Source organism: Augochlora pura, chromosome 10 (assembly GCF_028453695.1).
Source record: "Augochlora pura isolate Apur16 chromosome 10, APUR_v2.2.1, whole genome shotgun sequence".
Lineage (NCBI taxonomy): Eukaryota > Metazoa > Arthropoda > Insecta > Hymenoptera > Halictidae > Augochlora > Augochlora pura.
In genome coordinates, this window is record NC_135781.1 from 30,044,633 (window position 1) to 30,061,793 (window position 17,161).

A 17,161-nucleotide genomic window follows, 5' to 3' on the forward strand; every position below is an offset into this window, starting at 1 on the left:
TCCTCCTTTTTCGGGGACGATCGCTGCCCGGGAAAATGGCCGCGCTGGAAATTGCGGACCTCAGGCTTTATTGAACGGCTCTTCACGGTGACTCGTTTATGAACCGAATAGCGTGACGGACGCACTAAAAATCGAAGACAAACATCTATTAATTCTTAACAAACAGATAACGAACGGGAATGGAGGAGTGATTTATAGTCTGCGATGATGCTGAACAACGAGATTTTTTCAGGCCAGAAGCAGTCCCCTTTGTACTTTAACAAGCTCATCTCCGTTGAAACTTTAATCTTGTTCCGCATGGCCGGCTAATTACCCGTTGTTGGTTGTTCGCAAGTTGCAATAGACACCAAAGGGAACAAGAATAAATCCGTGACCTGACCAGGTCGGACTTGTCCTCTTCTAATTACGTTTCGACCTCTCGATGCTGTTCCTGCTAGAAATTGTTTCCTAAACGTTCACCAGACTGCGGACGCCCGAGCAATTACGCGAGGGACGAATGTTCCGGCGGGAAGAAATGGAAGAGATATTTCATGGGAAATGAAATAAGGACGGTGTCGACTCACCATGAAGGATCGGGAGCATTTCGGAGCGTCGAGAGGTGGGATCCGGCTTATTGCGGCGATTATTTCTCGCGGAAAAACGCGATCTTCGCTCGGTGATTGGTGAAAACCACCCGGGCGTGTGGAAACTAGAAATAAATACAAAACTGAGGTGTTGATCCGATATATCAATTTGATAAACTGTGAAACTTTTAACGCTAGATCTACGGTTCGCTGGAAATGATTAAGCAGTATGTGCGGTCATATTTTTAACGAATATTGTAGTATAGTGTAGTATTAACGAATGGAAGGAGCTCGTTACTTTCTCCGCAAACTGTGCATCGTTTTTAATATTTAATCAGATTAGATTATTCTCCTGCATGGAACACTAATTGTAGGTTCGCATGACTGTTTAATGGAATACCGCGGAGATTAGTGCACGGTTTCGGTTGTATGTGAGCAAAATAAAATTTTCCCTCGATTACGTTATCTTGTGGTACGAAAATATTCATTGGCATGATACCTACGCTTCCGTGTGTGGACCGAATAGAAAATAGAAACGAAAATCTGTTTAAACAAATAAAACACAAATAAAAATAAACTTTTATTGTAATATTAATCGCGAGCTCGGTGAATTCTTTGTTTCTTAAAAATTGATTTGATAAGGTTTCAATCCGAAGATGATAAAATAAAAATTACCTAGAGAAACTAACTAAAACAGTCTGGAATCCAAAGGCAAGGGTCGCTCTTCGTTAATTTTCATCGTTCACGGCTGTTTCAAGGAATGGAAAGCACGGTTTCGTCGATTTCTAAGTGAACTAAAACGTAAAACACAAAATTAATAAAGGAGGAAGTTGAAATTGATTATTCTAAGTCGATACAGAAGGATGAAAGGACGTGAATCGTTAGACTACCGATTTTATGCACTTCAGATCGTTGATCGACGTTGATCGTTTCGATCCTCGGAAAGACTTCGATCGTTGCATAAAAATCCGCAGTTCAACGATCACTGGAACGTTCGTGTGTACTCAGAAAACTGTGCGACATTCGATTCAGCGACAATGACAGAAATCATGTCATTATTATTCAGACAGCATTTTTTTTCGATCCGTATCCCAGATCTCACACGTAACATCGACGTCTTTGTGTTTCCTATTTTAATAACATTATACAATTATGTACGTACGAATGTATAAAATTCTGTTTTTGTTTTTTCATTCTTTTCTTTACGACTAATACGGGAATGTACGATCCGCTTCTCGCCGCGAGTGTCATCGCGACGCCATTTTCCATCTTCGACTTTTCCGTCTCGTTCCTCGTTCCTCATCTCTTCCTCTTTCTCTTCCTCCATCTTCTCCCACCTTCCTACACGGCCGTTTTGCGTCTCATTCTTTCTCTAAATCATCGAAATACCATTACAACGATCCCGTTGCATTATAAATACGACAGTGCAAAAAGATCGTCGAGGACGGGTTCGTCGATGGCGGACGACCTCTCGACGGGAAACGAGAGCAAGACCTCGTTCCGGTCCACCGTTCGTCCATCTCCGGGGCCAAAAACATGGCCGCCGATCTCGTCGAACACGCCCTCGACAGAGACCGGAAGTAACGTCGGCATTACTCGCGGGAATGTTTCTCGCTCTATCTTCGAATCAACAAAAAAGAGAAAACAAAACAAACAAACACAACTAACTTGGCCAGAGTGGCTGCGACTATAGTTGACGTCACGACTATAACCTCGTGTCGCGTCCAGCGTTTCGTTCACGACGATCCTCGATCTCGATCTTGATCACGGTGCGCCCACGAAAATGATCCACGACATCCTAAGTACGTTATGGCACACCGACGCGAACTTGTCGTTGTCCCGAAATTGATCTCGAATCGGATCGTGTGACCAGATTTCACCGGAAATCTCGACGCGTCTGTCCCCTAAATTGAATCGGCAATCGAAACAGCGCCGTAGACAATGCGCAGAAATTCGTTTTTGCCCTCGATCTCTGAGCCTGGGGATGCTCGGAGTCTTATCATAATTTTTTTGTTAGCCGTTCGTATAGAAGCTATAAACACACTAGAAATTAGTAGAAGCTCGAAAAGAAAATCCGATCTTACAATGTTTCGAAACTCTTTTGACGGGAACAGTTTGCAATTGCTCGGTTCACAAATCTAGTCACAGTGGTGTCGGACCACATTCCGCGTTAATAGACGAAGAGATCTGACATGTTGTTTAACCCAAGGACGATTTATACCGAATGATTCTAGTAAGCGCCGTGATTGTCTCGGTTCTAGTCGCTTTGATCCAGGATTGTTCGTTCTTCCGATTTATAGCTTTTCGACGTAATTGGTGAATATTGAACTAAAAATCGATGGCATAACTGCAACATCGTTAGTTCGATATCTGATGCGAATATCCACTTTACATTTAGGAAGAATCAGAAAATCATCCAGTATCCAACCGTCCATGGGTTAACGATGAATCAATAGTATGCTGTGATTGAGAAACAATGGCCTCATTCGATAATGATCACTTCTGTCGCGTCATAGCGTCACGGACATAATCGTTTTTGTTTCTTTTCGATTTACTATGTTACATACGTTATTAAAGCAAATAATTACATCACGGTTCTGACGGCTCAGTCTTTCCATCGATTATAATTGAAATCGTACCGTACCATCGATCGCGTCGACATCTTGGATCCGAGAATCTGTTTCGGCAGGAGCTCTCGCGTCCGCGAACTTATGCGAAATAACGCGAACCGTCAGAACCATTTTCGCCTCGGAAACGCATAAAAATTACATCGTTACAATTTACAGAGTTAAATTACGGCTCTTTATCGGACACATTGCAATTAAGAGTAACGCAGCAGGTACGAGAGAAACATGGCGGAAACGTTCGACGATCGTCCTATATGACCGGGAGAACTGTAACATTTTACAGTTGGACGATAAATAAAAGTAATTGCGCGGCTTAATGAACGCCGTTGGAATAAATAACAAAACAGGATACAAACAATATATTGCTTCTAATTAAAAATGAGGAGAAAGCTTGGATCTTCGTCTATTAGTCGCCTCTTTCGCCAAGAAAACATGTTTACAGACTGAACCACCCAATGTGACGACACTGAGTTCCCCGTTCATCACTGAGTGTGTGAACAAATATTTCAATCATTAGATGATACCAAATGTATCTTTGTTCTTTTTAGCAAATGAATTTCAGCCATTAGTACCACACAACTTTTGTTTGAAATATTTGTTCCTATAATCACTAATTCACGAATAATTTGAATTCGTATCGTTAAGGGTGGCTCACCCCGTATATTCCGTCGTAGAACAAAGGAAAGAAACGGTTCCTTCAAATTGTTACGACGATCATTGAATAATCTCGAAAGTATCGTTAGTCGATCTTCGTTATAAACTTCTCGTAGCTTACAATCTTATAATCTTATGTACACGTTCGCATTATGAAACCTGAAAAAATGTCTAAGTATTGTTCTTAGCGTTTAACGGGGCCCCGTAACTCGTTAATAAGCCCGGTTATACCCCTCGTGATTTATCTTAAGAATTAGAACCGTATCGATATCCTCACAATCCCCTCTTCACGATATACGCTCCCCCGAAAACATCGTAGCACGACTTTAGAAAAAAAGGTTTCGATTACATGTATAACGGTTTCCTCGTTCACATCATTCCCCTTCCTACTTACCATGCTTTTTTTCGGTTTTTTTCCTTTTTTTCATCGTTTAGACGGAATGGATATATTTTATGGATTATGTATCACCGACGAGCTTATACAGCCGTGTCAAGTCAAACTGAGTATTTCTGAATACTGGTTCGAGAAAGAGATTCGCATCGACGAGATTTTGTCAACAAAATGTCGCCAACAATGACTCTTTAACACACTCGCCTACCGTACGATTATTTTCTAATCTTAAGAAACCTACAATTCATTAATAATGAAATTTTAAACCAACAAGTCGCGTACTAGTATTTATTTAAGCTGCTTTTGTGCAACTATCCGAAGATTTAGATTTTGATTATCTCACTGCGATTCTGATACTGATAATATCAATTCAATCAAAATTAATAGTCAACGTACTAATTGAGGATCTTTTAATGAATTTTTCATTAGAAATAAGATAAAAGATTTCAAAATCAGTTTCGATTTAATTGATTCATAGGTTTCCGGTAGGCAAAGCGTTCAGACTAAAGACTTTTCAAACAGAACAATAAAAGAATACTTCTGAAACAACGGTACAGATCTTGGACAGGTGAAATTCGTAGAAATACTTCGAAGATCGTTTTGATATCGTTGCTATATAAAATGCGCTTCGATCAGGAAAACTTTATACGTAACATCTCGCGTTGTGTATGTTTCGTGATAGTGTAGTTAACGCGTTCTTCTTTTTCTTTTAGAATACGAGTATTCTGTTACAGGATTGTGCCATGTCTCTTTCTCTCTCCCTATCTTTCGTCTCTCTTATCTCGCTCCCTCTCTCACTCTCGCCTCTCTCTCTCATTCTCTCTCGCGCGCGTACACACACACACGTATTATATAGGCACGCATAGGGGCAGATCGGTTTCTTTCTTATCTAATAAAACTGTAAGAACGGAAAACAAAACGAGAAAAAGATTGTTCATAAAAAAAGCAACATCGAGCCCACTACGATTATTCGCTATTATCAAATATCGAGTTGTTCTTACATGTCTAAATACATGTTAATAAATACATCGCTCTGAATACATCCAACATGATACATGCATACTGTTTATGACACATGGATTGACTTCATATTATTTTCGCGTTATTATCGGGCCTGCAAATCGGCCGTAATTTTTAGGACCATCGTAATCTATCATCCCGCCAGTCACGCTTCACCATGAAACGAGTATGTCAAAACTTAAATTAATTTGTTCGGTCTTCGCTTCATTTTTTTTTTCTTTTTTCCTCCTCCACCTCCTCTTCTGTTTGCATCGCGAGAATTATTCTATATAGTCGTAGCCAGAGAACGCACTACGATAGAATAAGTATAAACTATAGCAAGACCAATCATTATTTCAGTGATCGTAAAAGATTGTAACCGTTTGGTTGGACTCAACCAAAAGCAACGTAACGACAGACGACTGCTTCCTAATTTCTCGTACGAGACTCTGTGGCCGTACGATTTGGGTTTCATGTTGTCTTTCACTACACCATTACGATAGCTTCTTCGCCGCAGAAGAGGAAAGGATACTGATCGATCATCGTTTGAACCACGTCCTCCAAGTACGGCCTCATCGCCTCGAATCTGCCGAGATCGTTAAACTCTATAGGTAATAACGTAGGCCACCAGCAGATTGCTAAATTTTTACTGTCCATACTATTTAACTTGCAGTTCTCAGCCACCCTGGGAAAGTCATGAAAAATAATTATATATTCCATTACGAACGATTAATTCAATTTATACAAGATAACTTACTTTACAAAATGATGGAAGATGAACTTCAGAACATCAAAGTTTATCGGGTTGAGCTTGTTGAGCATCAAACGCAACGCCAATAATCTGCAGCTTCGGTCTAGAACAGGTTCATAAAATCTTTTGATCGAATCCTATTAATAGCTTTCCCTGATTTAAAAACCGACACCTACCTTCCATGTTCATGCATGTGGCGGACATTGGTTTACTGATTCCGCGAGCACCTAGCACCGACAACGAGATTAGACATCTATTTCCAAATGAAAAACGATATAGAAAAATTGAAGAGTTACCGGATATATCCTCGAGCTCGCTCATTCGCTCTTTGTCGATCAATGGAGGCAGCCTCTTCGAGAAGAAGTCCTTTAAAGCTGTTGCAACCGCGTTCACTGGTATATCCAGCGAGTGTATATCCACGTTTTCATCTATTATGGCCAAATAAAAAGAAATATATAGTAAAATAGGTTAATATATCATCTTGAGAAAATTGTAAGAATTCATTATAAAGCAACTTGCCTTCTTCGAACTTCTGGAAAAGGAGTTCAACGTGAGCTCTATTTCCAGGAACCCTGTAAATCCCTTCAGAATCCAGACCCTCATCTTCAATGAATTGCACACATTTCTCAAGGAACAAAGGAATTCGATTCGTTTCACTCTGGGCAAAGTCTTCGATTAATGGCTGTTGTTGTGCTTGACTTCCGCTTAATGAACCACCTGGTCCTTTTGTTTGCTTTATCTTCTCTTGCTTCTTCTTTTCCCTTTCCTTCTCCTTTTCCGCGTGCTTCTTTAGCTTTTCCTCCTTTTGGCGACGTTTCTCCAGTTTCTCATCTTCTTTTGCCTTCTGTTTATCCTTTTTTCTATTTAACTTGTCACCGTCTTTGATCTTATTCGAAATACCAAACTAAATAAAAATACAAATTTGTATTAAACAATTCATTCTAATTATTGTTATACAAATATAACCGATACTTACGCTTGGTGAATTAGTCTCTCGCGGGGATGGCACGTCTAAACTCGACTCGTCATCTTGTATGCTTCCAAAAGTATTGTCACTTCTTTGCTTAGCTAGAGTAACAACCACATAATAGTAACATAAGTAAAATAATTGTGTAAAAATCAAAAAATTATTTTATAGACAAAAAGTGGGGGGGGGGGAGAGAGAGAGAGAGAGAGAGGGAGAAAGAAAGAGATCTAAATTACTTACAGGAAGTACTAAACACGTCCTGAGCCATGTGCTTAACGTTGAATGAATGCTGTGACGTTGTGGGTTGATGCTGCGACAACGAATTCACAGATCTCTTTCGCAGATTAGCAGGCATGTGTTTGTATTGTTTCGACCTTGATCTTGAGGTCTGTTCTAGATCGCTGGACTCCGATGAGTCTGGTGTGTCGCTTGATACTGCACCAAGGAAATTGAACACAATCGTTACGACCTATTGTTTGTGTAGTTGTATAACATAATAATTTTATTTCTAACAGGTACCTCTTTCTGTAGGATCCCCTCGCCAATTCTTATCTTCCTTAACATTATAATTCAGGCTAACAATACCGTCTCTACTAACTTTGCTATTAGAAAAAAACGGAACTTTTGGTGCTGCGACAGGTATGGCGATACGTTTTCTGCGTATTCTCTTATTCGGCGCTGGTTTTTTATTCTCTAGGGAACTCCTTTCTGAGTCGGAATCATGGTATGCTGCAAGATCAATTATACAATTAAATTATTTTTACGCTAATAACGAGATTAAGTCGACCCTTAAGTGGGCTATGTTTATTTGGTGAGTCCTCTTAAGAGTTAAATATTCGTCGACAACCACTTACAAAATTGACCCTTCTCACGTCTATTGCGCAACTTAGGCTTATTGTTCCCAATCGAGTCTTGTACAAGGGCGTACATATAATCACCATCGTAAGACGGATATAGGCTTGGCACGACGTCCTTCACTTGGGCGTAGTCGGAGCCTAGGTCTACCAACTCAGGCGTAGCGAGAGGAGCGTGTCCCATTGTCATTTTAGGTCCGTGCTCGTCTTTCTCTCCTATCGTCATTCTCGCTATTGCATCAGTCACATGTGAGTAGTCTTTTAGATTAATTTTTCCAGGCTGCTTCAGCGTCTGACTGTTTCCCTTTGGCCGCGGTTTTGCTTGTGAAATGTGTCGTCTACCAGTTGTAAATGCTCTGTGAGGATAATTGTTAGTTACCCCATCTTGCTGAATAAACGCGTGCTTCACCCAACCTGTTGCGACAAATTAATATAAATATTAGATTAAAAATTTCAGATGCAAGTGCCACAAATTTATGAATGTAAAACTAACCAGACAATTTGTTAGCACTGGACTTCAACAACTCTCTTTCTCTCTCTTCTCTGCAAAAGTCCACCTGAATGTAGATATCACTGTCATCGCTAGATGTGGCTCTATTGTCTGCGAATTGTTCACCATCAGGCGTTAACTGCTCGTAGGATTCGGAACCGCTTCTAAAAGTTACAGACATACTGCTTCACATTAGACTTTTGAACAATAGAAAAATGTTTTCGTATTAATTATCAAGAGGTAGATAGTGCTCGGAAGATTACTATCAGGCTACCTACCCGTCATCCGGTGTCTGAAGATGGTAACTTTCGTGTCTCGGCGGAGGCATAGGGTGTAAAGCAGAGTACTCTAATGTTCCTTCGCCACTGTCATTCAAATTACCTGGCTCTTCCATATTAAATGCTTGCTCGATCTCTGGCTTCTTCTCCCACACTTCTTTAAAGAACGGTGTGTAAAAGGCCGCTGAAATGTACAGTAGTCCGTGAAATTTACGCTGAAATTATTGCTTTTCACACTCTATCTATCGGAAATCTATTCATATTTTAATAATTCATTAGGAAAACATTTATTTTCAATAACTGCCGATAGATAAATTGTTGATACAAAAATATTAAAGCTGTAGCAATACTTTTTTGTTGGCAACTGGATGCCGAGGTCATAAAGTGTGCTTGTAACCTATCTGCGGTCGCATTTCCTTCCGTGATAAGCAAGTGACACAAGTCGTTACTGAAAAAGGCGTTAGCACCTCCAGTGTCGGTCACAGCCATGATCTGTATGGGTAGATTTGGTATATTCATAGAAAATGCGCTGTAAAAAGATGTTGAGAGTTACAAAACCAATTAGGTATCAAAAAGTGAATAGTATTCTTCGGTGTACATACTTAAGAGTCGCGAGCGACGCTTTCCTCTTCGTCGAGTATACCAATATAAAACCATGAACCAATTCATCCCTAAATGCGTTCGCCCCATGGAAACTGGAGATTATAACTTCGACTCTTCGTTTCGATTCTCCCAAAAATGTTTCTAAAACGATCGAGCGATCGCCACTCAAGAAGCAACATTGATGATTAAGCAATGGGCCAAGAACGTTTTCCACAGAATAAGGATCTCCACAAAATGTACACATTATTATCCTGGAAAAATTGCAATTAGTATAAGATGTTCAACGTCTTATAGCACTCAGCAAAAAAGCAGAATTATATTACCTAATGTCAGGTTCTAGGCATTCAATGACACTTTGGTAGATATTTAGAAACCCTGCTCTGTGGTTTATAGATTGTATGAGTTGCTGCAGCGCGTCTTTCACGAGTGCAGTAGGAAACCTTTTGTCCTGCTCCAAATCTTCAATGCAGACGTCGATGAATGGGCACTGCAAGCTGTTGTAAAAGGACGCTTGATTAATTGAACGATTCTTTAAACTGACAAAGAACGTTCAGAGCTATAAATAGTACCTATCAGCAAGATTCTGACCCTCCTGCCTCAGCCTTATCGCCTCCATTTCATCTATAGTGGATTCTGGCACGAACATAATGACAATTGGCAATCCCTGGAATGGCAACCTGTCTTCTTGCTCCAGATTTGACAATAATGTTTTCTCTAGAGAAGAACGGATGTACTCGAACGAGTCTTCGTTTGCATAAATGCAGAATGATCCATGGGGCATAAAGTCAGATGTGGTAAACGAATTGTGTGGCAGTCCAACATCACCATCAATTATTCGGTATCCAAGCGTATATAACTGACAATCAATTTCCACCTCGTCGTCCTCCGTCTGGGCTCTTATCTCACGAGCGAATTCCTCGCCGAGTCCGTTGCTCCCGAGTATAACTAAATTCAGCTGATTGTTATCGGATGTTAATTGCCACTGGCTGCTGTGATTCCAAGATGAGGGCCTGAGAAAGCACGAGTTCAATGAAACTGAATACAAAACAAATTCTTTGGTAATTATGTCTCGTAGTCACCTATGGGCTTTTGTTCCAAGTATTCTTTCTATAAGAGCATCCATGCAATTAGGATAAGCAGGACAATGCTCTCTTATGGGGCAATGTACAAAACCCAAATGTTGGAAAAGCATTAATTTCCTATCTTGATCCAATCTATCTAAAGCTTTATACCTATGTACCAATAAGAATAATCATACAATACTCGTCGATACTTCTTGAAGTGAAAACATTAATTGTGAAGTGAAAACATTAAAATTAATGATGTACCTAAAATCGTCCACCAACGCATCCGTTATATCTTTGATGTCGTCTTGCGTTATTGTTCCGGATGGAGCTATACTCTTAAAATGATAGAACAGGTCTGCATGTTCTAATAATAATTCCTAAAATAAAATACGGAATTAATAAAACCAAAAAATAATTTTATATCCATCAGAACTAGGAAAGATGTATCATTTTTTACTTGGAAATTGTGCTTCGCTTTTTCGACTATTTCTTTTTGATGCTGGTCATATATTTCTTGGCAATCATGGTGGGAAAGAGCTTCAAAGCATTCCCTACCCATGAAAAGTACTCTGACCTCCTTCAGGTGTTTTCCTGGCGTAACATACCCGGTTTCCTCTAACAGTTGTTTAAACTGCTTTTTCCATCTGATAAACAATGTTCATTACATTTTCTGTGACCAGCTACTAAACATTTGAGTAAAATAGGAGTGCCAAAAAATACAAACTACTACTACTTGTTAGTGAAACTACCAACTTATTAATCTCAATGGAAAGTAAATATTTTCTAAAGTATATTGTAAAGCAGTTAAAAAGCAGAATTTACCTTTTCGGAAGTCTGCACAAAGAAACGCCACCCAGAATAAAGCAGAGCATTAGTGTATCGCATATGGGTATTATTTTCTAGAATGTTGACTAATGAGGCGATTTAATGATCACATTGAAGCATATTCAACAATGGACCAATTTTTATGTTACTTATAAATAGCAACAATTAAGCAAATAGTTATGAAGTATAGTGAAAACTATCTGCTTATGTAATAAAAACTTTAACAAATAAACCAGAATACTTACTCTAATCGCCGTTGTTCTTGTTGCAGAACGTTTATATGATTCTTAAAGACTGTTTCGGCTTCTGGAGTTTCCAAAACATCGTAAGGAATCTTGGTACCATTATTCTCACCAAAATCGCAATCAATCCATGGGATATCTTCGGGACATTCGTAGAAATATTGGTGGAAATCGGGATGTTCTTTTATATATTGTTGTACCGCAGACCACTCTCTGTAAATTATAGATCGATAAATCTTACACACCTCTTAAAAATGAAAAAGAAATTAACAGGATTCTGGTAGTTAAATTGTTAATTTTAATTGTATAATTATTCACGAACGTACTCGTTGATCAAGTTTGTTACATCAGGGCATATTTCATGTAGAGTGTCGGGCAACATGTCCAAGTATCCCTGGATTTTCTTTGCCACTTGCTCATCCTTCAATTTCTTAATATGTCTCCTGAATAATCTTTGAGTCGCGTCAATACCAAATAATTCCACAAATGCGGTGAATTCTTTGTGCTGTGCTAGTTTTTTAGACGCTTGGGACCACAATGATCTATAGTCAGTGACATGTATTCGAATCAATCTCTGCAATGATTCCGTGGAAGCGTCCAAAAGTTCCTTCCTAGCTCTGGCCGCTTCAGCGAAAGGTGTCACCTTGCTGCGCGCTTTGGTCTTATCAATTAATTGCGCCAAAACGATGAAAGCTAAATCGATATTAATATTTTCATGTGCAGAAGTTTCAACTATTAAAATGGAACTCTTGTACTCTTTACGCATCACCAACTTCTCCGCCTCTTTCACATACTGTTCATTAGCGTCGTCGTTTTTAGTTGTCACCAAAACGATAGGTTTTTTGGTTTTCATCAAACTGTTCAGTATGTTTGCCACGATTTCGACTTGCTTCTCTACGGCTCTATTCGGCACAACGCTTACATCAAATACGCACAGAAAACCATCGATATTTAGTTTACCATCCGGTAAAACCTTCTGCTCGTACTCTTTCTCTATACCTAATTGATTTTTGCAAATGTACATAAGCTTCTCTGCACTCGTAAGTTTGGTGGCCGCGCATCTCTTCGCGTAGGGCTCCATTTTGCCACCCTTAAATGGCTGAAATGATGCATCATCTATAAACTCGGTATGCTCTATTACTTGAAATTGATATTCGGATCCATCCTCTGATGTTTTCATTACTTCACCCCAGTACAAGAAATGGTCATTGTTTACCACACGACCACTAAAATCCGACTGTAACAAGAAACAACTGTTAATGATCATTTAAATTTTTTTACGAGTATAGAATCAAATCTATTTACCTGTGATAACACTGATATATGGTCCACATTATAATCATCGTTCAAAGAACGCATGAAACGATTACAGAGACACGATTTGCCAACACCAATCTGTCCCTTGTCCTTCTCAGTACCAGAAAGACCAACAATAGCGACATTGATAGTCTTGATATTATCACTCTTTCTCGCCATTTTGTTGGTTTAAAGCTTAACACGAATAGATCGCTTACAAGATTAATAAATGTGAAAATAAAAATCTTTCTCCCGTCAATTTTTCCTCAGGACATTTTTAAGTACCACTATTAATAGTTTCTCTTGCCTCGCGTATCTTTGTAACTATTAAAAATCTCTCTTTGTTCCTTTGGTCATTATGTCAGATTTAAAAGTTTGTATGAAAACCAGCATTATCTCCCTTTGGTAACATTTTCAATAATATGCTTTCTCATGCTATGTTCCTCCCTTTCTCACAACATTTGAGTATCATACTTCAAATCTGCACAGTATTCTCCAATTTATGTATAAATAATTACTATGCAATGTTACTCGTTGGAATCTCATTTGAGCTTCTTTTGTCTAGAATTACTGTGGCAATGGGAGTAACAATTATACACTACTAAAAGTTAATAACACAAATCTCAGATGTAGAAACTTCATATTTTGTAGTAAGCATAACATGTATAGTTTAGCACAGCTGTGAGCAATGGTTCTTTGGAATGGCACTGCGTATCTAAAAAAGAAAAAATAATTTACACATTAATTACAAATCAAATCAGAAAGATTCATTTATGCAAATAAGAACTGTTAGAATATATTTCAATATTTGATAAACTCTGAACTTTCAAGCCAAGATAAATAATTCCTTTGCCCAATATGAAATGGAAACTTCATTGAACCGTAAGAAAAAAATAATTACACTACAAAGGTCTGAGCATTATTTGCTACGAGCTTAAAAAATCTCGTTTCACAGGTTATGGATTCGTCATAAAACGGAAAAGATTTCCTCGAGGCACATCCTAGATAAATATTCACACAAGCAAATCACATTTTCCTTTAATGAAGAATCGACGCGAGAGTAATATTTAAGAGTCGTAAAGATATTGCTCCGGATCGTGCAAGAAAAATAAAATAATATACAAGCACTTTCTAGCGACAAGAGAACACGGTTCTATAACGGCGTAGATACAGCCAATCCTTTTAGAATTTCATTTGACATCGAGATGATCGAGGATAACGTCATCGTAACGTTAAAGTGGAAGTGGAATTCACAAATCTGTGCAGCAGAAACAGAAATTGTTCGATGTAGAAATGACAGCTACGAATAGATCAATATGCATTGTACACAACCGCGGTCAATTTTGACACGGACGATAGTGTCCCGGGGATCGAGAGACGAATGCCCGCACGATACATACACGAACTCGTGAAATAATTTATCGGAAATCCGTTCGGTCGTGGGAGTCGACGAAACAGATCACGGAAATTCTTCCCGACAGAGACATCGAAAGGCTATGCTACCTGTACATAAACTTTCGTTTCGACGAGCAAACTTTAGTACACCGACCGGCCGTCCCGTGTTCAATTTTTTCCTTTCAGAGACTCGATCGATCCTTCGTCGTTGCACGGCTACGCAATCTTTCATACAATCCTTGTTTCTCACGCGACCGATACACCATAAGCACGTCCGGAACTCGCCCTGACGAACCTTTAATTCCAGATGTGTGTAAATAACTTCACGTCAAACATCGAGTATCGCCCCATAAAGGAGCCATCTTGGTGGGTGGGCACAAGGCGATTAATATTTTCAGGGTACAGTATCCTCGCGATAGGAGCTCACTTTATCCTATGCGTTAGAAACTCACGGTCCTCCCCTCTATCATTTTACCCGTCTTTTGCTCTGTCAATGGCGCGAGTGAGAGCTAATGTCCTGTTCACACGACGCGAGATTAATACACCATGCGCTCCCATGCGGATAGTTTTTAAAACATATGTAGGAAGTCTCTGTAAATATCATTGTTACCGACTGTGATCGAGGCGAATATAGATAATGAAAATTTCTGTCTTAGCAATGTTATTTTCATACATCATCTGTGATAATGTCAAACATTTACAATCAGTATAGACATTGCAATTTATAGGCTTTTCTGCGTAGAGCTTGGGAGATCCTGAATTTTAATACTATTTGGAGACAACGCGTGTATGCGGCATGAACATCTAAAAGGTGGAAACAGTATTTATACTATTTTATATAAAACTTTATACTAAGACTTATATATTGTCATTAGAAATATTAATTTAATTATTTATTGGTTCTAATCGACAAATTTTTTGCAAGGAACTTTTAAAATCTGTTTCGTACAAATGTCGAGTGATGGCGCTTAAATGACTTGATTTGATAACGTTCAACATCGTGTGACATTTCCTCGGTTCATACCGGGCTCGAAAATCACGCACCCACAAGTTTAAGAGCTCCTAGGGAGATCTAGTTACCGTGCTCATATCGCGAAAGTGCTGTAGATAGTGCGCATCGAACAAGAACAAGGCCGTATCAAGCTTGTCGCGATACATTCATACAGGACGTCCCCGAAATAATCAGACTAACTTTGCCTTTACATTCTACTGGTCGTAATACAATGAGGAAATGTCAGTTTAACAATAGATCAGCGGAAGCATTCTTTCGAGTCATACCTAGATGTTCGCTGTTCGCTGTTACACGACAGTGAACCAATCTGGGGCATTAGAACGGAACGTCAGACTTGTAAACATTTATACACGGTGCGGCAGGAAAGTCATGTGATTCTCTTTACAGGAAATCGAATAAAAGAATGGGAAATACATTATACAACTTAAAAATGACACATTTACTGATCGGTTCTAAAAATTTTTTGACATTAAGTAGATCATCATAAGTAGGATCGTATTACTTTGTTGCTATAACTATGAATGAGATTAATTCCGATAAAAAACTTACGCGATCATATTTAAATAGTCGATAATGATAAGAATGATAGGATCCTTTTATCGATAACGTCCAACGTATATTTGAACGATTAATGAAACATATCTGTTAAAGCTTATTCGATACGTTGCTTTAAAGCATCTATTACAGTTGCGGACCTCTTAATTTATATTTATGCAAGCCTTTCATATTAATATTGTACCACATTTCCAATTATTTCTAATATTTTTAAATATACAAATCAAGGTAAAGTAATCAATATTGGACATGTTTTAGATATAATTTCTATATTGCAACAAATAATTGTTATCGTGATCAATTATTATTTATTTAACGAATTAATTTAGTCACTATGAAGGTAAAAAACAGACATCTGAAATTACCCCACGTAACTACGCTCCTGCGTGTGCACAACGCAACAAATTTTTATAGAGGCGAAATTTCTATCAAAACCTTTGATGCTCATACCTTAAAATTCTAAACCCATATACCGACAGTGTTGTCGCATCTGTAAATTAATGTTGCTGTATTTCAAGTAGGGCTTCTGGATAAAAAAGGATGAACAAACATCATGAGAGAAATTGAAAACGTTGGAAAACGCGGCAATATTTAAAACGTAATATAGTGAATGAAAAATATTTAACAAAAATATACTCGATAGTATTTAGAATATTAATTTGATCGTCTTACATGCATAATTGAATATTCTTAAGCAATTTTAATTATACCAATGGTTTCTAATTTAAATATGTCAATTTGAAATTACATTCGTAAGACATAACATATGTGCGCATGCGTATTTGAGTACATACATATATGTACAGTGATACCTCACCATATTGAGCCATTTCTACCTCACCATATTGCGTCTTTTTATCCCCACCATTTTAATGCGCTTCCAACTTCGCGCAGTTAGTTTAAAAAGAGAACGAAGGATAATTGAGGGAAACAGAATGGTAGTTGCGGGCTCTATGTTGACTATCTACGCGGACAAGAAACCTAGGCCGTCTCACTTATTCATGCTAGCGATCTCGCTCTTTTCGCGCATCCGTTTCCCTGGTGCTCTATCTGAAATACTCGGCGCGATATTCGACTTGTACATTTACCGCCTCCATATTCTTATCAAGGAACACGATTAAATTTCTATGAGATAAAACAAACATATGATATCGAGAACTATGATAGTATACAGTTTCAACAACCTCCTGGATGGCTTTTGGATTTTGTTTTGCACCGCGTGATTTCGATGAAGCACCGGGCGTACGGATGCGCGAAAAGAGTGAGACCGCAAGCATGGTAAAGGGAAACAAGCTACATTGTCATTGTGGTTGTGCTGATATCGTGCTCTCTTGCTCACTTGCCGCTTCCTATCTTTATTTAAAATTGTGAGGGCAGCACTGCTTAGCTATGGAGCGTCAACCAATCAGAGAAAGGCTGTTTCTGTACCATACCTTGAACTTTTTAGCCCTTTGTCCCTGCCATGGCGCAATATGGTGAGACAATACTGTATTCGTGATGAAGTTACATTGTGAACGCATGCGCATTGAAAATTGATTACTACAAGACGCTGAAGTTCCGTCTCTATAAGAACACACTTCATTGCAAATGCA

General features: G+C 38.7%; 1 protein-coding gene across 8 annotated transcripts; it reads right to left on the reverse strand.

Moving 5' to 3' along the window:
* Positions 1 to 1,590: 1,590 nt before the first annotated feature.
* Rhogapp190 (Rho GTPase-activating protein 190) lies at positions 1,591 to 14,431 on the reverse strand. Of its 8 annotated transcripts, XR_013494915.1 has the most exons (23): positions 14,111 to 14,431; positions 12,617 to 13,322; positions 11,638 to 12,548; positions 11,315 to 11,524; positions 10,702 to 10,888; positions 10,506 to 10,621; positions 10,257 to 10,409; positions 9,747 to 10,187; positions 9,501 to 9,671; positions 9,177 to 9,428; positions 8,925 to 9,103; positions 8,575 to 8,758; positions 8,300 to 8,478; positions 7,807 to 8,220; positions 7,472 to 7,681; positions 7,193 to 7,387; positions 6,962 to 7,053; positions 6,505 to 6,889; positions 6,282 to 6,413; positions 6,162 to 6,212; positions 5,992 to 6,088; positions 2,232 to 5,919; positions 1,591 to 1,935 (listed from the first exon to the last, which is right to left on the reverse strand). XR_013494915.1 is itself a non-coding variant. In XM_078191919.1 (22 exons), exons 2-22 carry the CDS (start codon positions 12,785 to 12,787, stop codon positions 5,721 to 5,723), a joined length of 4,929 nt encoding a protein of 1,642 aa, XP_078048045.1. In that variant the 5' UTR covers positions 12,788 to 13,322; positions 14,157 to 14,431; the 3' UTR covers positions 1,591 to 5,720. The 8 variants fall into 8 exon arrangements, 7 of the variants coding, with proteins under 7 accessions (XP_078048045.1, XP_078048050.1, XP_078048044.1 ...); XM_078191919.1 differs by having other exon boundaries at positions 1,591 to 5,919; positions 14,157 to 14,431; XM_078191924.1 differs by having other exon boundaries at positions 1,591 to 5,919; positions 8,300 to 8,460.
* Positions 14,432 to 17,161: the final 2,730 nt, after the last annotated feature.